This window comes from Sceloporus undulatus, chromosome 7 (genome assembly GCF_019175285.1).
Source record: "Sceloporus undulatus isolate JIND9_A2432 ecotype Alabama chromosome 7, SceUnd_v1.1, whole genome shotgun sequence".
In the NCBI taxonomy this organism is placed as follows: Eukaryota; Metazoa; Chordata; class Lepidosauria; order Squamata; family Phrynosomatidae; genus Sceloporus; species Sceloporus undulatus.
Window position 1 is genome coordinate 48,047,666 of NC_056528.1, and position 19,515 is coordinate 48,067,180.

At 42.8% G+C, this 19,515-nt stretch overlaps 1 protein-coding gene across 2 annotated transcripts in view; it reads right to left on the reverse strand.

Moving 5' to 3' along the window:
- Window positions 1–19,515, reverse strand: part of COL4A6 (collagen type IV alpha 6 chain) — a 118,551-nt gene that overhangs the window by 38,402 nt on the left and 60,634 nt on the right. For both annotated transcript variants that reach the window (XM_042478502.1, XM_042478501.1), the window contains exons 4-7: window positions 4,816–4,950; window positions 4,266–4,310; window positions 911–1,027; window positions 286–354 (exon numbers count right to left, since the gene is read on the reverse strand). In XM_042478502.1, coding sequence (XP_042334436.1) covers window positions 286–354; window positions 911–1,027; window positions 4,266–4,310; window positions 4,816–4,950 — 366 coding nt within the window. The remainder of the gene's footprint in view (window positions 1–285; window positions 355–910; window positions 1,028–4,265; window positions 4,311–4,815; window positions 4,951–19,515) is intronic.

Genomic DNA, 19,515 nt, shown 5'->3' on the forward strand with positions numbered 1-19,515 from the left:
CCAACCCCATCCTTTGGTGGAAAGCACATAAAGTTTTCCTTGTATAAAATGCCTTTTGTGTTTTAAGGGAGAGGGAAGGAGGTTAGTCCCTAGAACCCAAACCTGAATCCAACAGACATGACTACTTGCTAAAGTCTCATGAATTCAGTTAGAGCACAATTGTAGTTCAGCCTAAATGTTGACAGCAGAAAAATCACATGAATGCAGGTTCCACTTTTAAAAAGGTAAAGGATTCGTGATGTATGAGCTATGTATGTAAAGAATATATTCTTGAACACTTCTTACCTTCATTCCTTTTAAAACTCCCTGGGCAAAAACAGGCTCACCCTTTGGACCTTTGGAGCCAGGACGCCCCTATGGATATCCATAAATAGGCAAAACCCAGAGGTTAGAAAAGATGTGGGAGGAAGGGATGAACAAACCAGGCTTTTAATTAATTAAGAATAAAATAAAATAATTACAATTAACATAATTAATTACAACAATTAATACAATTGATACAATTTAATCGGTTGACTGATTATATTTGACTAATGTTGTGCCTTTCTACCAACTTGCATCATGAATTATAACAAGGTACAGGTTAAGTATTCCTTATCTGGAGTTTAGAAATCCAGAATACCCCAAAATCCAGAATTGTCCATATTGGTGGCAAAGATAGTGACATCTTGGCTTACTGATGGTTCAATGCGCACCAACTTTGTTACATGCACGACATTATTAAAAATATTGTGCATAAAATTACCTCCAAGCTACATGTATAAGATGTATATGAACCATGAATGAATTTCGTGTTTAGAGTTGGGTCCTATCTCTCAGATAGCTCATTCCGTATATGCAAACATACCCAAAATCTCATCCCAAAGACCTCCTTTATAGCCCTTTTGTCTTATGCTAGCCCAAAACGTACCGGTGGCCCTTGGATGCCAGGAAATCCCTCTGTTCCAGGAAAACCAGGGCTCCCAATTGTTCCGTTACAGCCATCCAGACCAGGTAGACCTCTGGACCCTGCTTGGCCAGGGTGCCCCTGTACAAAGAAAGGCAAGGGAGGGAAAGTGCATACTGAAATCAGCCATCTTAAAAATAAAATCCATAAAGTGTTTAAAATGCTAATGTAAACACGGTTGCTATAAGAGAAATCTACTTATATTGGCCTTGCTTAACCCGGAATGCTGCAAATGCGCTGGGCTATTAATGTGATTAGCACCGTTATTCCTGCTTTTGCTACTATTGGGTGTATCCGCACTGCAGAACTGAAGCAATTTGGCACCACTTTAATTGCTATGATGCTATCCTATAAAATCCTGGGATTTGTAGTTTGGTGATATTTTCATCCTGGTCCATTAGTGAACTCCAGTGCCTCACCAAACTGCAATGCCAGGATATTGTAGGATAGAGACCTGGCGCGGGTCTTGTGCTCCTAACCCTAACCCTAACCCTAACGAATATAGACAGACATTTGAAGCTACAGGGTATTTCTATAGGACAACACCCAACTCTGACAACTCCTACATAAAACAAGGAGGCCAAAGAGCTTTTCCCTGCCTCTTTTCATACAGCAGTCCCCCAAATCCTCTGAAATAAAACTAGGACAGTAGATGGCAGCAGTAAGAACTTTAAAACTAATCCAGCTAATACATTACAATTTGGATCTACTTTGGTCTCTCTAAACAGCAGCCTTTGGAGAAGCACAAAAAACAGGCCAGACAAGCCGTCTGCAGGTTGCATTTTGCCCAAACCGGTGGAAGCAGAGCCTGGTGCCAATGATAGCATTTTCTGTGCAGAATACAGCCTTTTCTACATAGGAAAAAAATCTCTCTCTCTGCACAAATGTTATTTTTCTGTGTGGACACATGCTGTTTCCTGTGGATAAAATGTTGCGCACGTGCCAATTTTGTGCAGAAGCAGCATAGTTTTCAAAAACTTTCTCATGGTTGGAGCCTTTCCAAATACAGTAATTCTTATTGGAAAATCAGCCCTCATAGTAGAAATTGGGGCAGAACTGCCTATTCTTCTGGTTCCTGGAATACGCTTTCCCTGTCTTCCTTTACCATTAAATGCTAATCCTTTGCGGGTGGCGGAAAAAAAGAGCCAGATATTGTAATCTCTGAGCTCATGTGCTTATCTTTGGTTTGGTAGTAGAGTATCTTATGTCAACACACCATCCAGTAATAAAATGCAAACATTGGACTGTGACCATTCAAAGCCAACATGTGCAGCGCTTCATCCATTTATTTATGTATTTAGATTTATAGCCAGAAGGGCTGCACTTTCTCTCCTTGGGGAACAAGGGGACTGAGGGGAAATGAGAATTACATATGTTCACAAGGAAAGACCAGCAGCTTTTCCTTTCCAGGGAGATAACTAGATACGAGAAAGGATAGCGTATGCGTACATTATCTTCAGTTTTGCAGCCATGTAAACATCACGTTTTTAGCAGAGATTGTGCATTGTGACATGCTGGCTTTTGAAATTCAGCCGTATCGGACATTGCTATAGATCAGGTCATACTTTGCAACTATCTGCTTCTTTGTGCATTTAATAGCTAAAGCAAAGTCCCTTCTTTGACACATTAAATAGAATGAGGTGGTAGAAAGGTGCTGTTGTTGTTGTGTATTTGAGCCTGCTGGGGGTGTGGGGGGTGTGGGGAGCCACCAGAACAGGCCTATGGGGGGATTGGCCCCTGATCCCCTGCCATGCAGTTGCCAATCCTTGATGTATAGTTTGGGGAACTCAAGCCTTCCTCTCCAGAGGTGCTTGGAGAAGCCCTTTTTGCACAGGGCATGGAAACTCAGCAGGCACCATCTTTTCTTTAAAAATGGGTCCTTTATTGAATTCAGTAGAACACCTCTGTAGGAAGCCTTCTTCCGCCACCTCCTTTGCAATGGTCCTGATCCAAACTGGGCATCCAGACGCACATTTCAGATGGAGAAAGAAAATAACCTTTAGCTGCGGTAGATGCATTGAAGGTAGCCTGCAGCTAAAGCGCAGGGCCCTTTGAAGCCGGTGGGGTTTCCTTCTAAGTAGAGACATATGTCGGATTGCTCCATTGATGCAACTGTGATTTCTCCAGGAGTACTCAAGGAACGCCAAAGACAGAAAGGGGAAATGGACCGAGTCAAGGATGAACGCAAGCCTAATTTAATAAGTGGCTCTGTATATTTTCCAGCTAAGGGGGCCCCTTCTGCGGAGTGCCAGACCTTGCCTTTAAAACAGACGGAGGATTTACACACACACACACACACACACACACACACACACACACACACACACACACAGAAACTAAGCAGAGCTGATAGAAGCCATTCCATGCGCTATCTCATTGCAATGTTTCCATTTCGCCAGCCTTGTATATTCAGCTGAAACGGTATAAATCGTATGCTCTCTCCAGTTTCCAAACTTCTGAACCTTGTTCCATGGGAAAAGCTAAACATATGCAGCAGGGAGAGGGAGCAGGGAACGTTTAAGGGCTTTTTCCCTCCTGTACATCTGCGGTTAACAGTTCATAAACACAGGCGGTGGCCACGGCTGCCAAGAGATTTCATCGGCCCAGCTGCAACAACACAAGAAGCCGGCAACTTACCTGGCGGTCAACATTTCCTACATGACCCTACGTGGCCCTTTTCGCCCATGCAAAACCTTTCCCTACTCTTGAATACTAACTCTTTTGGCTTCCCCTGCATAGAAACTACTGACCCCCACAAAACTTGCAATAAGGTTGCATTGGAAGCATTCCAGTCTGTTTTTGGACTTGAGTTAAAAATGTTGGGTTTTAAGCTTTAAAGGTTGAAAAACACAGGGAGCCTTGATATACCTGAAAGATTGCTATCTTTCAGATGCGTCAACTCAAAATGTAAATTGTGTTTGGAGTTGTTGAAACCCTCAATGAAGGAATGAAGCAGGGAACTATCAGGATGAGGGTCTTTTCAGTCGTGGCATCTTACCCAAGGAACACCTTTCCCTTCACAGCAAATGAAAGCTGCTGGGAAATATTGTATTCCACTGAATGCAGCCATATCAGTTAAAGTGGAATCGTAGTGCTCTAACTTTGTAGTGCGAATGGGCTCTCCAGTATTTGTCCACTTGGTTCGTTGTTGTCTACATTGATTCTTAGCCTTTCTTTCAGGCCTGATGGACGCCAACTATCAAACAGCATGAACGTTGCACTTCAGCAAGGACTCATGCTTGTTCTGTGACCAAAAAGAACTGATGATAGCTTCCCCGCATTTAAAACACTTAAACATTTAAAATACAGAGGGACTTACAGGAACTCCGTAGATGCCTTGAAATCCAGGAACCCCCATTGGGCCCTAAAAGGAGAAAAAGAGCACAGTTGAGGTTCGGTTGTAAATCTGGACCAAGATGGGGTAGCTTAAGACATAGACGTTTTTATAGTCAAAGGTGGATGTGCCAGACATGATCACATTGCTTTACTTGAGATAAGAAGCAGACATGACTACAATATTATCAAGGATGCTTGAGAGCGTATGCAATGAGTGTGTGCAATGTCTTGTCTTGTGGCAGATGTTTAAGGATCTTGGTTTTAGATCCAAGGTGGGAAAAATGTGACCTGGGGAACCATATGTGGCTACCTAGTGACATTTTTCTGGTTCTCGGGGATCTAGAACTCTTTTCCTGGATGCAAAGGGATCTTTTAGCACCATGGAGAGTAACTGTGCAAAAGAAGTTGTAGCATAAGCTTTCATAGACTTGGTAGACCCAACACTGTACTGAGTCCATTTGGTTATTTCCAGCTGCAATGTCTAGGGCTGCCTTGAAGCCTTTGTAAGCAGCTTAAGGCAAGGCTGAACTTACTTTATCACCCTTGACTCCAGCTGGTCCTGAAACACCCACTGATCCTTTCTCTCCTTTTTGTCCTCTCAAGCCTTCTGGTCCTGTAAATCCTGGAGCACCCATCAGTCCTTGGTTTCCAATTGGCCCGGGTCGACCCTAAGAGAAAGAAGGAATCATCCATTAAATTCTTTGCCAACAAACAGGTGAATGTCCACCTTCCAAATCACCTGCAAAGAGATACCAAGGACAAAAATACGCAAGGAAGAGCCTTTCCACATTCTGCATTGGTCATGCTATGGCTGAGTCCTAGCAAAGGACTGGGAGGGAAGGCGCAAGTTAACTAAATAGATAGACTCTTCAAATATATTTGCAAGTTCCTTTGAGAAATTAGTTAATTCTTCTGAATTGCAGCACCAGAGGACCAAAGTTTGAGAACCACTGATCTAAAGTATTCCCAAAGTCTGGAGAGTTTAAAGCCAATTTAGTGAACCACTAGCTGTGAGTAGGGATATAATGAGGATAGATCAGAGAGACAACGGAAACGTCTGAAGTTAAAGATTCAGCAAAACAGGAGATTCAGCACAGTAAGAAATAAAAAGGATTGGATATAAAGAGACCCTTAAGATCAAATGATCCCATGAAAAGTCCTTAGAATGCTCCTTGGTCAGGAAAGTAAGGATCCTTCTTATTTTGCTTGCCGTTTGAATCGTGGTTGTAACTCTTTATAACAACACCTGGTTTTATTTAAACTACATTAATGCTGTTGATGTTGTTGTTGTGTATCTTTAAGTTGTTTCTTTATGCTGGAACCTAAGGCAAACCTATCATGGGGTTTTCCGGATCTGAGAATGTGAGACTTGCCCAAGATCGTCCAGTTGGTTTCCGTGGCTGAGCAAGGAATTGAACCCAACTCTCCAAAGATCTCCAAGGCTCAAACCACTACACCATGCTGACTCTCACATTCATCTTACATAAGCTAAATCTGCTGAGTGGATCTTCTTAAGGGTCAAGCTTTGTGTCATGTTAAAAATCCTCTCTTTGTTCATGAAAGTAAGCACATTCTGCTCCAGTTTGGATAGGAACCAGCAAGTGTGGGAGGGTAAGGCCTCACCTGCTCACATCTGCTTTTTACGATGTTAAATTCCTTCCAATCTCATGGAGCAAGAGGAACTCTACTAGCCCCAACGCTTTTCTTTTTATACGCAACAATGGAGTGTAATATGCATGATTTTTAAAACATTAATCCCTTTTAGAACCGACTTTTATGATCAGAGTCATCCAGAGTTTACTTCTGAACTGAAAAATATACCTTGAAAACAAGGTTTCCAGAATGGGAACTGACTCAAAGAGCACACAACATCAACAAAACTGCAACTGTGTATTTAACATACCATGTTGTTTGATACTGGTATTTGTGACCCGAATTCCCCTTTCGTGCTGTAATTCTAAACGGTGCATGTAAAATCTTTCCAGCTCTGGTTTCCAATGGTTTCAAGAATGCTTGGTTTACTTTCTGGTTTAGAAAATGCTTCTCCGTGGATTAAAACGTGGGAACATGGTGAAATTTACCACAAGATCCCCAGCAAGGTTGGGGAAAATTTATAGTAAATAGCATCATCATAGAGTCAGTGTGGTGCAGTACTCCAGGAGACCAGGATTCGAATCCCAGCTCAGCCGCAGTAACTCCAAGGTGATCTTGGGCAAGTCATTCCCTCCTTACTCTTTAACGGAGGCAATGGCAACCTCCTTAGAAGAAATCTGGCCAAGGAACCCAGAGGCAGCATGGTGGAGTAGTTTGAGCACTATACTAGGATTGGAAACCAATATCCCAAACCCTGCTCATCCATGAAAACCAACTTGGAGGTCTGAGGCAAGTCACACTCTCTCAGCATCCAAAGTGTAGGGCACACCTTGCCTGGCAAACCTTGCCTGATTTTATCTGTGCTGGTCTATGACTGTAACAATAATGATTCTTGATCCTTGAACCTTGTCTGAATGAGTCTTGCCAAGAAAATCCTAGGATAGGATCACCAAGGAACATGGCATCAACAGCAATAACCAAACATCCTCCTCTACATTATCATTAGCGTTTCAGACTGTATATCCATCCTTCACAGTCACAGCAGTGTGATACCACCGTAACTGCCATGGATCTATCCTGCAGGATTCTGGGATCTGTAGATTGACAAAGTACAGGCTGAGTCTCCCTTATCCAAGATGCTTGGAGCCTGAAATGTTTTGGATTTTGGAATATTTGCATATGCATATGGAGATCCCTTGGAGACGGGGGCCCAAGTCTAAATACGAAATTAATTTATGTGTCATATATAACTTATACCTATAGCTTATAGGTAATTTTATACATAGCATTTCTTAAAAATTTGTGCATCAAACCAAGTTTGTGTACACCAAATCATCGTGTCACCTTTGTGCTGTGGACCATTTTAGATTTCTGAATATTTCTGAATTCAGAATTCCAGATAAAGGAGATTCAGACTGTACCTGGAGTTCTTGCCTCAGCATTGACCCAAACTACAAATCCCAGCATTCCACAGGATGGAGCCATGACAGTTAATGTAGAACAATAGCACTATAAATGTGCAGTGTGGATACATCCAGAGTCTACCAGATGTTAACTGATTGGAGTTTTGGACCACCAACGATTCAGGTTCTATGCAAGAATCTGAATATCTAAATCATATAAATACAATATCTAAATATAATAAACATTTTTCCATAATTTTGGGGGGAAAGGTTAGAGACACAGAAGAGCCTAAAATAGCAAAATGGCCTTCCATCAGCTGCACTTTCCCCACTCCTGGTCTCCAAAGATGAGGGTGGTTCCAGGAGCACAGCAAAGTTTTACTAATCTCCTTCGTAATGTGATTAAGCCATGATAATCTAATTCTTATGAATTGCATTTAAATCCCTTTGAAGTCTATGAAGATGCCTGGCAAAGGATATTTTCCACCCCAGAATAAAGGGAAACTGTTGTAACTACGGTCAACACAACCGAGATCTACCCAAGCAACCCAACCTTTCTGAATTTGGAATCTGGGCACAAATAAAGATGCAAAGTTGGTCCTTCCTCTCAGATGCTGATGTGCTTGCTAGCATCCTTGCTTGAAGCATTATTGGAGTGAGACTGAAGAGGCTCTACATTCATACAGATGTCTACATGAATGACCCTCACCAAGGGGTTGGGAACCAGGATTAACCAGGGTTTTCACCCCTATAGGTCCCACTCTTTGGACAAATCTTGCCAAGATAACCCCATGATAGGTTCACCTTTGGGTTGCCCTAAGTCAGAAATGACTTGAAGGCACACAACACACATGTGCCATTGCCTCCTGTCAATGAAAAGGGATGGGTCAGAGGGGCAGCATGTGATAGCTGTCACCAAAGCCACTTCTTCCCAATTGTAATTGAGGTTTAAAAGCTGTGTGTAGTAACATCCTTCATGTTAAAGAAGGGATCTTGTAGCACCTTTAAGACACACTGAAAGAAACTGGTAAGACACTGGGCCCTTGGTATCTGCTGAGGTTAAGTTCCAGGATCTCCTATGGATCTCAAAATCCATGGATGCTTAAGTCCTATTAAATACTATGGATTGTAAAATGGTGTCGCTTATATAAAATGGCAAAATGAAGGTTTGCTTTCTGGGATGTATATTGAATATTTTCAAGCCATGGATGCTTGAATCCATGAATTGTACTTAATGTTCATGTTCACTATGGTAGCAAAACCTGAAATAAATTTGTAATGTTATTGTTTCACTATTTTGTCACGTTGGATCCCTTTTTTCATATTTCATTCCTTTTCCCTGCATGTTCATAACAAGCAAACCTGTCTCCTGTTTTGTGTGTGTTTTCAATGTTGTTTACAGTACTTTTTTTTGGTCCACATCCAATTGGAAGTCTTAATATCCCCAAGAGAGAGAAAAATTAATTTATGATCTTGGAGATGATTGCAAAAAATAAATGTCAGCCCAAGCGTTGGCAGAACATTTTCCCAGACCAAAGTTTCAAGTGCTTCCAGCTGGATTAACAATGCAGTGCCTAAGAGGCTGAGCTGCAAATCTGGATGTCCCTGCTTTGAACGCAATCTCTGCTACCTCTTTGCTAGGTGGCTTTGTGTAAGCTACTCTCTTGGCCTTGAATCCACATCTACAATATGGGTGCAAAACTCAGAGCTTGTAAATAAAAGTAAGTTACAAGGACTGAAGGCATGGAGAATTACTTTTGGGGAGGCAATGAGAGCCCAACACAGTTGCACTTCAAGCATAATGTAATACATGGGGATGGAATTACTTTACTTCAGGATCACAGAATCATAGAGTTCGCCCTCTTGCACAAAATGGGTCTATTTTTGAAATTATTCCAGGAACCCAACTACATTAATCCAGCCTAAAGAGACAGGGATCCCAAAACCAGAGGAAATGATTTGTAGGACTTATGAAATACATTATAGGCTCCTAGAGTTGGAAGGGACCTCCTGGGCCATTGAATTCAAGCTCCTGCTCACCACGGAAACTCCAGCTACGGCAGGGCATGGTGCAGCCTCTTTTGTGAGGATGTCCAGTCAGTTAAACCCATCCAGTTTTCTCTACTACAACATTTGCAGTGGAACAAGAGTCAAAGGAAGAAGATGTACTAACATGCTCCTGTTGCAGCCCAAGACAAATCTGGAAGTTTCACCAGGTCTGTGCAGATTTTTACACTCGCACTTTGACCCTTCATCACATTCAGACTGAAAGGCCAGCTCCCTGCTTGCTTTCATGAAAGGTCACCATTCACCCCATCAGCAAGGTTTCAAGGGGAGGCAGCCAGTGCCATGCGCATGCTGTCTTCCTCCCAGCTTCCCCACAAGATACGAGTGTACAGGGCGACCCCCAGGAATGAGCGGAGCAGGCGCCAAGGCCGATGGACCCCGCCTGAGCTTGCAAGTTTCCCCCACCCGCCTCCCATGCCACCAGCGAGGATCAAACCCAAGCAGGATGAAATGCATCTCAGCAACTTCAGAGACAAGCGGGGATGGCTCTAGGCCCAAAAGGAATGCAGATAACTTGCAATTACACGAGATCCCCTTCATGGGTTGTCAGATTAGCAGGGGCTGGCACAGCCCTCCTTATCTCGCCTTAACGGAGAGCAAAAATGAGTTCGGCACAACCTTTCGGCATGAAAGGAATTAGAGAAATGTCAGGAACGTGCCCTTTGTTTTAAGAAGGATGGACAGTTAAAGTGGGTTTCCAAACACACAGGGCTCAAGGAAGAGCGACGAGATAAAAACTTGTGTAAATAAGGATGAATACTAGTGTAAATAGGGATGAATCTTGTGATACCAGCATCCCTGGAAACCGTGCTTGTTTTAACTAGAAAGTATGCAGATGGGCTTTCCATTCTTACCTGAATACCCTCCAGCCTCCTACAATCTCATTTATAATTAAAACTAGTTGTAGTCTTAGACTGGCCATTTCCACTCCAACAAAAAAAGAGGACAAATGAGGACACCAGGCTCCCTAATGCTGCATACACTAATTTAAATGTGCAGATGCAAAATGAGGAATGAGTCTTTTATACTTCATGCCAGCTGTTCAGTCTGCTGAACAGCTGGCATGAAGTACAAAAATAAAATCATGATTTTGGCACCAAAAAATTACGCATGAAAAGGATAAAGGCTCCTTCAAGATTCCTGGGGCTCTCTCATGCTATGCAGTTATAGGGCTATGATTCCACTTTAACTGCCATGGCAACATCCTGCAGCATTCTGGGATTTGGAGTTTAAGGAGGGATATTTTAAATGCTCAGCCAGAGTGCCTCACCAAGCCACAAATGTCATAGGATGTTGCCGTAGTATTTGAAATGATATCCTTGCATTGTATTTGTGGAGTGTCTTGATCTCCCTCTTTTGTGGTTCTTAGTTTTTAAATGAGACTTGGATCTTGGATGATGGGACAACTCTTCAAATTGAGGAATCCTTCAGAAAGAAGGTTGTTCTAAGGCAGCCCTTCAAATAAAGGAAAGTCTTTTGGGAAACATGACTGTAGTGTATGAGGTATATTAAGCAAAGCATAGAAATACCTCCCCGATGATGTCTCAGCTCAGTTGATTCCCTTCAGATGTTCTGTACTATAACTCCCATCTGTCAGCATGGTCATTGCTTGAGGCTAATAGGAATGATAATCCAAAACATCTGGAGGGCACCAGGTCAGAAAGGTTATCAATAGCTCTGTGATAATGCCACTTGTAACATACCAAGCTACTTCCAGTGAACAAGGGGTGAATTATGACCCAGGGTGGCAGAAGGTTATAAGATCAGGGGTGATACCCTTTTGTCACTCATGTTTGGAGTGAGCTATGGAGGTGTTAAAACATCTCAAACTTTCAAGAGCTGGGAAGTATAAAAGTTTAGCTGCCTTTTTTCTTGGGTCTCTTATTTTTGGTTCTCCCCTGTTCAGGTTTGGGGGCTAGTCACTCCCATGAGAAAGGCTAGCCAAGGTTGATCCCTAAAGAAACAGACTCCCACTAATATTACAATACAATTGAGCAACTGGGGTATTACATGACATTTTATATTAAAACAGCACCGAACACTTTGACCACATTGTTGCCCTCTAGACTCCTGACTCTATCTGCTTTCAGAAGCTAAACAGCTTCAGGACTATAGTTTTTTGTGGGGTTTTCGGGCTATGTGGCCATGTTCTAGAAGAAGACTCTTCTAGAACATGGCCACATAACCCAAAAAAGCCACAAAAAACTATGGATGCTGGCCATGAAAGCTTTTGACATCACAGCTTCAGGACTGATTTATACTAGGATGGAAGACTGCTAGGGAATACCAGTGCTTTCCAAGTAGGACTAAGAAAGAATTCTCCATGAAACCCTGAAGAGCTAATACTGCCAATATCAGTTGGAAAACTGGGTGGACCAGTAATCTGACTCTGCACAAAACAACTTGCTATCTTCCTTTGAAACTGTAATATCAAAACACACTTAAACCAAAAGCAATTCAAAAGCACATCAGTAAAAAGGACAGTGTGATTTCTCCCACCTTGACTGGCCACTGGTTCTTCTAGGGCAGGAAAGCCAGTAACAGGGCTTCCCTGTGCTGGATGAACCCTTTTTGAGTAAATAATCCTTATCTGGTAAAACCAAGTAGTGGCTCCCATATCAGAGGGTGGTATGGATGTGAGAGCTGGACAGTTAAGAAAGAAGATAGGAAGAAAATCAATTCATTTGATATGTGGTGCTGGAGAAGAGTGCTGAGGATCCCAGGGAGAGCCAAAAAGACAAACAAATGGGTCCTAGAGCAGATCAAGCCAGAAATCTCCCTGGAAGCCAAGGTGACATAGCTGAGGCTGTCATACTCTGGACACATCATGAGAAGGCACGAATCATTGGGAAAAAACAGTAATGCTAGGAAAGGTGGAAGGAAATAGAAAGAGAAGAAGGCTGCATGTTAGATGGGTGGACTCAAGGAGGTCAAGGGTATGAGTTTGCAAGAACTAAGCAGAGCAGTGGGAATCTTGATGTCTCATCCACAGGGTTGTCATGGGTCAAGATTGACTTGAGGACAGTCAACAAGAAACAAAACCACTGTAGAAGATGTGCAAGTTGCTGAACCTATTCTGGAGATAGGACTCAGCACCTTGGACAGCTCCTTTAAAACATAGTGGAAATGCCTGAAGGCAGTCCCTTCCCCAAATGTAATGATGACCAGAAGCCTCCAATGATGGAACTGAAAAAGCATCCAGGGTTTCTACAGTTCAGGAACCTTCATCTAAATGTACAGCAGCTCCAACTTGGACCCTCACACACTTATAGAGAAATTGACATTGTGCGCCTGGATACTCTAAAAATAAACTTGATGAAGATAACTTTATTAGCGATGGGTTTCTGGTTGTTACTTATATCAAGCAAATCAAAGATGTTCCCCACAGTGTCATCTTGGCCTTTGGAATGACATTTTATCTTGAGCTGTTCTCGTGTTGCTAGAAACAAGGTATTGGTGCAAGGATGGATTTTATATATACAGGTTGAGCCTCCCTTATCCAGATTTCAAAAATCCAAAATGCAGAATCCATGAATACTGAGCTCCAAATGTAAAACAAGTTTAAGGCCCTTGTGGTCTCTTCCAACTCTATTATTCTATGATTCTATGATTCTAAGAATTAGTCCAGAGCTATGCAGATTCCATTTCGTGGCATCAAATTTACTGTTTAATGTATCAGCCTTAAGGGCAAAGAAGGTACCTGTAATGCAGACGATGGTCTGGGGGTTTCTGGGTTCCTTTGTGGTTTGCTCTTGGATCAGTTTTGTGTGTATGTGAATGCACGCACATATACATTTAAAGTCTTGTTTGATCATTACCATAACAGGATGCCTTTACTATTTGCACAACCAGGATTAGCAGGCCAAAATTGCAATATGAGGATTTCATATGAAAATGTGTGTATGTGAGAGAGACTCCTGTCCAAAGATACTGAGAAGGAATAAACATGACCAAAGAGAGTCGGTAAAAAGCAGTAAGTTACAAAAAAGGATCTGCAGAAAGAAAAAGACTTCAACTGTCTCGCTGGTGTTATTTTTCTCTTAGCTTGTCACAAGGCTAGCATTTTTAATTATACATTTAAAAGGCAATGATTGACTGGGTTTAAAGTGACCTCTCACCAGAGCTGAATTATACTAGGAAAGTCTGAATCTACTGCACAGTATATACCATAAAAGGCATTGCTGGGCTCTTGAAGAAGAACTGGCACTGAGAATGTGAATGCCAGCGAGAAAGAGGAAGACTTGGCAACACAGCACTATGCGGAGCTCTGGTTTCTGAAAAGCGAGGTGGGCCTCTCTGGAGAGGCATCAGAAGGTTGAGGCTTTTCCCTGTGGGTCTTTCCTTGGTTCTTTATGAGATAAACCCATGGGACCCTTTCACACTACACAGTTATACCACTATGATTCCATTTGAACTGCCTTGGCTGCATTCTAAGGAATCCTGAAGTTTGTAGTTGGATGAGGCACTCTTTAAACTGCAACACAGCGGAGACACAGAGTGGTAAAATGGTTTGAGTGTTGGACTATGACTCTGGAAACCAGGGTTCGAACCTTGCTCAGCCATGGAAACCAGTGAGCCACGTTGGGCAAGTCACGCTCCAACAGATTCAGAGGAAAGCAAAGGAGAAACCTCTCTGAACAAATCTTGCTTAGAAAGTCCCATGATAAGTTCACCTTAGGGTTGCCATAAGTCAGAAATGACTTGAAGGCACCCAACAAAATTGGGCAAGTCCAGTTCACATAACTTTTGCATTCCATGGAGGAGAGGAACATGGCGGTCCACCGGCTACTCTGTTTCCCAGCATCCTCAAAAGAACAAATTCAATAAAAAGCTCATATCAAGTAAATGGTTCATTTTCGAGATGTCGCTGAACTCTTGCCATTGTTGCTATGACAAGTTAAGAGGGCTGTACCCTCCTGGGAAGAACAGAGTGCACTTAAGGAAGGAAAAATTCCATATGAATGAACCCAAGAACAAGATTTTTATATTTTTATCTTTAAAACCCTGTGTTCTCAAGTATGATATATGCGAAGGAGGATCAGCACGGACCCTTCGCACCCCGCCGGCATTCCCACTGGCTAAGGGTTATAAAATAAATGATTCATTCCAATGGTGCTTGTCATCACTTAAATTGTATGTTTAAGTCCTTGGACCTTTTCCTACGCGGCTGTATTAACACTCCAAAAGGCTGTACGTTCATTTGTTGGTACAAAGTGCACTTCCAGTCTGCTTAATCTTTGATGGACAGGGCCAATTGTTCCCCAAAATCCCTCGCCATACAATACAACAAAGGCTGAAGGGGCTCGGTGGGGCTGAGCTCCTACCCAAAATGCACCCGGCTTCCTGTCCCTGTATGGCTGGAATTCATGACCATGCAAAATGTTCAATCACACACTAGGCCAGGGCTTAAGCTGCCCTCTTTGTACAGCAGCATCTGAGGTCTGGATGAAGATTTCACCTGTCATGGCTTGGTGCTCATCCACCCATTGACGAGAGCCAGAAGGAAGCGCAGCTGCGCAAGATCACCAGCAGCTATCGGCCATCTGGCTCGGATGACAGGATAGACCACTGGCTGCGTCCGATCCGTGGGTCAAGGGACTTTGATAGGGATGATAACGGTCATCCCAAACCTTAACACACCCAGAAACAACACTTCCCCACATGCTGCTCTCATGCAAAGGAAGGACTGATCAAATGCTTTCGCAACTACTCAGTCGTGTAAAGAGCCCTTGATGCAGGGCTGAAACCTTTGAAGAGCCCAGAGCTGCCCTTTCCTTGTGTCAATACTCCAAAACAAGAAAGAGACGGAAGAATGCAAAATATCCCCAGTGACTGCTTTCATTATAGATCTGAAGAAAAACAGAAAAGGCTGGGTTGCTTTCCCATCACCTGAGCCCCATCCAGTACTTTAGTCAGGAATATAAGAAGAGCCTGGATGGATCAGATGATAGCACTGAAAAGGAGCTGTAAGAACCCCTTGTTGGGTTGTTGTGTGCCTTTGGGTTGTTTCCAACTTATGGCAGCCCTATCTTAGAGTTTTCTTGGCAAGATTTCTTCAGAAGAGGTGTGCCCTTGCCTTCCTCTGAGGCTGAGAGGATGTGACTTGCCCAAAGTCACTCAGTGGGTTTCCATGGCTGAGCAGAGATTCAAACCTTGGTCTCCCAGAGTCCTAGTCCAACGCTCAAACCACTACACCAGCCTGGCCCTCACAGTAAACCCACAATGCTGAAATCAAATGTTGCTACAGCGCAACAATAACTCTGTAAAATGTATGTAAAGAGATTTTGCAGCACCTTCGGGACTAATTGAAAGAAAGAAATTGGCAGCATGAGCTTTCCTAAACTTAAGTCTGATATGTTAGTCTTAAATCTATGAGAGCTCATGCTGCCAACTTCTTTCTTTGAGTGAGTCTCAGAGGTGCTACAAGATCTCTTTACATACTGACTTTACAGATGAACACAACTGTACCTTTGAATTCTACTGCCCTGTAAAATATATATATTAAAATAAACACTGGAATGTCCAAAGATATTTAAAGGCCTGGGTAAACCAGAAAGCTCTTTTGAAACAGTTGTATCTTCAATGGGAAATTAAGACTTTTTGACTTGAAGATACACAGCAGATCCAGTTAAAGTACAAAGGCAAAATGGTTTCCCTTATTTAAAATGGCAAAAACAAGCTTTGCTTTTGGGATTTATATTATGTTTTAATATTCCCAAGCCGTGGATGGTTGACTCCATGGATAAAAGATCCATACAGAGGCTGACTGTATTGAATAATTACGTAGAGAGATCGATCATGTAGCACCTTTGAGACTAACTGAAAGAAAGAAGTTGGCAGCATGACCTTTGTAGACTGAAGTCTGTTTCCTTATCTGTTGCATCTGAGGAAGTAGACTGGAGTCTAGGAAAGCTCCTGCTGCCAACTTCTTTCTTTCAATTAATCTCAAAGGTGCTACAAGATCTCTCTACATACTGATTCTGCAAACTAAGACAGCTGTATCTTTGCATGGAATAATGTCAATGAATTTAGGTATTTGAAGCAAAGTTAGGGGATCCCTGCCTTACATCCAACTGGGCAACCCTAGCCATGAGATACAGGGGCAAGCCTTCCCCTTGAGGGCTTTGATCGGCCGGAGGGGCTACTTCTGCTCTTGCCCTTTAACACAAGCTGCCATGAAAGAGATCTCTTGGCTGAAGCATGCAACCCAGAGAGGCAAGCCAGACTTCCGGGTTGTTTTTACATTCCCTCGCTACAGCTGCCAGTGCTGACACCAACCACAATGTCCGCTTGGCTGATCCAGGGTCAGAAGAGGCATTGTCTCAGGAACCCATCCTCTCCGGCTCAAAAGGCCGCCTCCGAATCCTCATGTCACATCGGAAGCAGGAGAGACATGTCAGAACATAAGCCCAGCCTTACTGGATGAGGCCAAAGGTCCTTCTAGTCCAGCTTTCTGTTCACACAGCCTGCCAAAGGCTAGGAAAATAAACCTGCAATGTTGCTCACTTCTTGTTTCAGTTGCAGCCAATGTGGGGTGTGTGGGTTCTGGCACATTGTAAGTATGAGGGTTATGGGTCTGGGGGCTTGAGACTGATGGATCTAGGGGCTTTGGCATACCCATGTAGTCCATATGGAAGAGCAAGGGGTGGAAGATAGCCCTCCATCCCAGTTCTGGTGCCCTCCTCTATTTCACTTACAGGAAAATTCTTGCTTTCTCTTTCAGGGATTAGTCTCAAGCACTAAAAAGTATGAGCTGCTTAAACACCAGGCACTGAATAAACCATGATCCAGCTTAGGGAGCTGGGTCTGTTTAGCCTGGAGAAGAGTAGGTTAAGAGTTAACACGATAGCTGGGTTTAAATATTTGAAGGGATGTCATATTGGGGATGGAGCAAGCTTGTTTCCTGCAGCTCCAGAGACTAGGTCTTGGAGCAATCGATCCAAACTATAGGAAAAGAGATTCCATCTAAACGTTTGGAAGAATGTCCTGATAGCAAGATCTTTTTGACCGTGGAAGATGCTCCCTCGGAGAATGGTGGAGTCTCCTTCTTTGGAGGTTTTTAAACAGAAGATGGATGGCCATTTGTCAGGAGTGCTTTGATGGTGTCTTCTTCCATGGCAGAATGTGACGGATTGGATAGCCCTTGTGGTCTCTCCCAACCCTATGAGACTACGATTCTAGTATCATAATTGGCACATTTCATAAAATGGACGTGTCAAACCAACATTTATTTATTGATCCTGTTGGTCTACTCTACATGTGACTAACCACTGGATTTAGTCCACAGACTTCCTTGGCTCAAGCCTCCATTATTTGCATGTGGATGTCAAGAGATGGGGCTAGAGAAGCAGCATCACTATTGAGTCCCAGGCCTTTTCCTCTTACAGGCTTCCCCTTCCCCTTCATGTATGTAATGTCTGTGAAGAGGGCTGCTAAAAGCACCAACAAGCCAACGTCAATGACCAAAAGCAACCCTCAAACAAGGAAAAGAAGAGCTCTGTTGATCCTATGATGTTATAGATCAGTCCAAAGGTGGGTGGATGGTTCTAAAACAATGCAATTGGGAAATATGTTCAGTTTCTTTCTTTATGGACAAATTAACCCAAAGGAACCACAAGGGGCAGTATGGATGTTACAATGGCAGCAGATCAGCTGTTTCCAGTGCTGAACTTAGGCTGCTGCCACACTGCAGAATTAATATAGCCTGACACTGCTTTAACTGTCATAGCCCCATCCTGTGGAATTCTGGGATTTATAGTTTGCTGTGGCAACAGAGCTCTCTGCCAGAGGAGGCTAGACATCTCACAAAACTATAAAGCCCAGAATTTGATAGCATTGAGCCACAGCAGTTAATGTGCATTAATTCCTCAGTGTAAATGCAACCTTAAATACTAGGGAGTGTTGCTTCTTTGAGATACTTCCAGTGCAACTTTCTGTCTTGGTCTTGCATCTATTTAATGCAGAGGTTCATGGCCTTGTGTATAAATTTGTGTATGGTTCGGTCCCTCCATCTCCCGTTGCAAAAGTATCTGTGGAAATACCCAATTCTGCCAGAACATATACGCAACAGACAAACGCCAAGAAAATTGGGGAAATATTCACAGTTGTTATAATTTGTTCTGCTCGGAGGGTTTGTTGGTCTCAAGGGGTAGTGGGGTTTTGTTTGGGTTTTTGGCAGATACTTTCAGATAGCCATAAATATTTAGAAGGGCGATTTAAACCAGCTGCTCTTAGCTTTGTGCACTGTATAGATGCGAGCTTGTTTTCTGCCTGTTCCAAAGACTAGAACGTGAGCCAATGGATTCAAAGTTTAAGAAAGCAATTCCACCGAAACATTAGGGAAAAACTCTCGACTGTAGGAGCTTTTCAACAGTGGAATAAATTGCCTTGGAAAGTGGTGGATTATTTTTCTTTGGAGGTCTTTCAAGTGGGTTGGATGGCCAACATTCGGGAGTGCTTTAGATGTGTATTCCTGCATTGACTTTGCATTGATGGCCCCAGTGGTCCCTATGGGATTTTAGACTCCAAGTTACTCTTTAAAATAGCAGAATGCCATCAGTCACTGGCCTGTAGTATGAAAAACATTTAAGTGGTGAGGCCACACAGCTCTCTTATAACAATAAAAGATTTAAACCCTGTTAGTAGACCCATTCAATCAAAGGGAATTACCTAACATGTTGACTCACTATTCAGCCATTGCTTCAAGGGGTATACTCTAGTTGGGATTCCAGCCAAAGTAACCTAAATCAGTTAATGTTACGTTACAAAATTAGTGGCTTTCCCCTTGTAACAATAATGCAACTGTAATGCAACCTCACTGTGCCTCATTTACAGCAAAATATGAATTAACAGCAAGTAATGAATTACAAGAAGAAAGTTACTTCCAAGCTTCATTTCTAGCAAATCTGGGCAAACCATGAGCACCTTTCCTCTCATTTGGAGCCTGTTTTCCTTCTAGAAATAACAGTGAAGAACAGCTGGCCAGTGAATACCAATTCCATGCAAACCCAGAGTTTAGGAATACATTTGCACAGCTATTGCCAGGCCAAACTTTATGGAGTCCGTCCAAATGTTTGCAGCTTGAATGAATCGGTTGCAAAGAAATGCTTGGAGGGCATTCAGGGAAGGGAGTTTTATCTGCCCAAATGGTCCTTGGATTTTTTGCAGGGA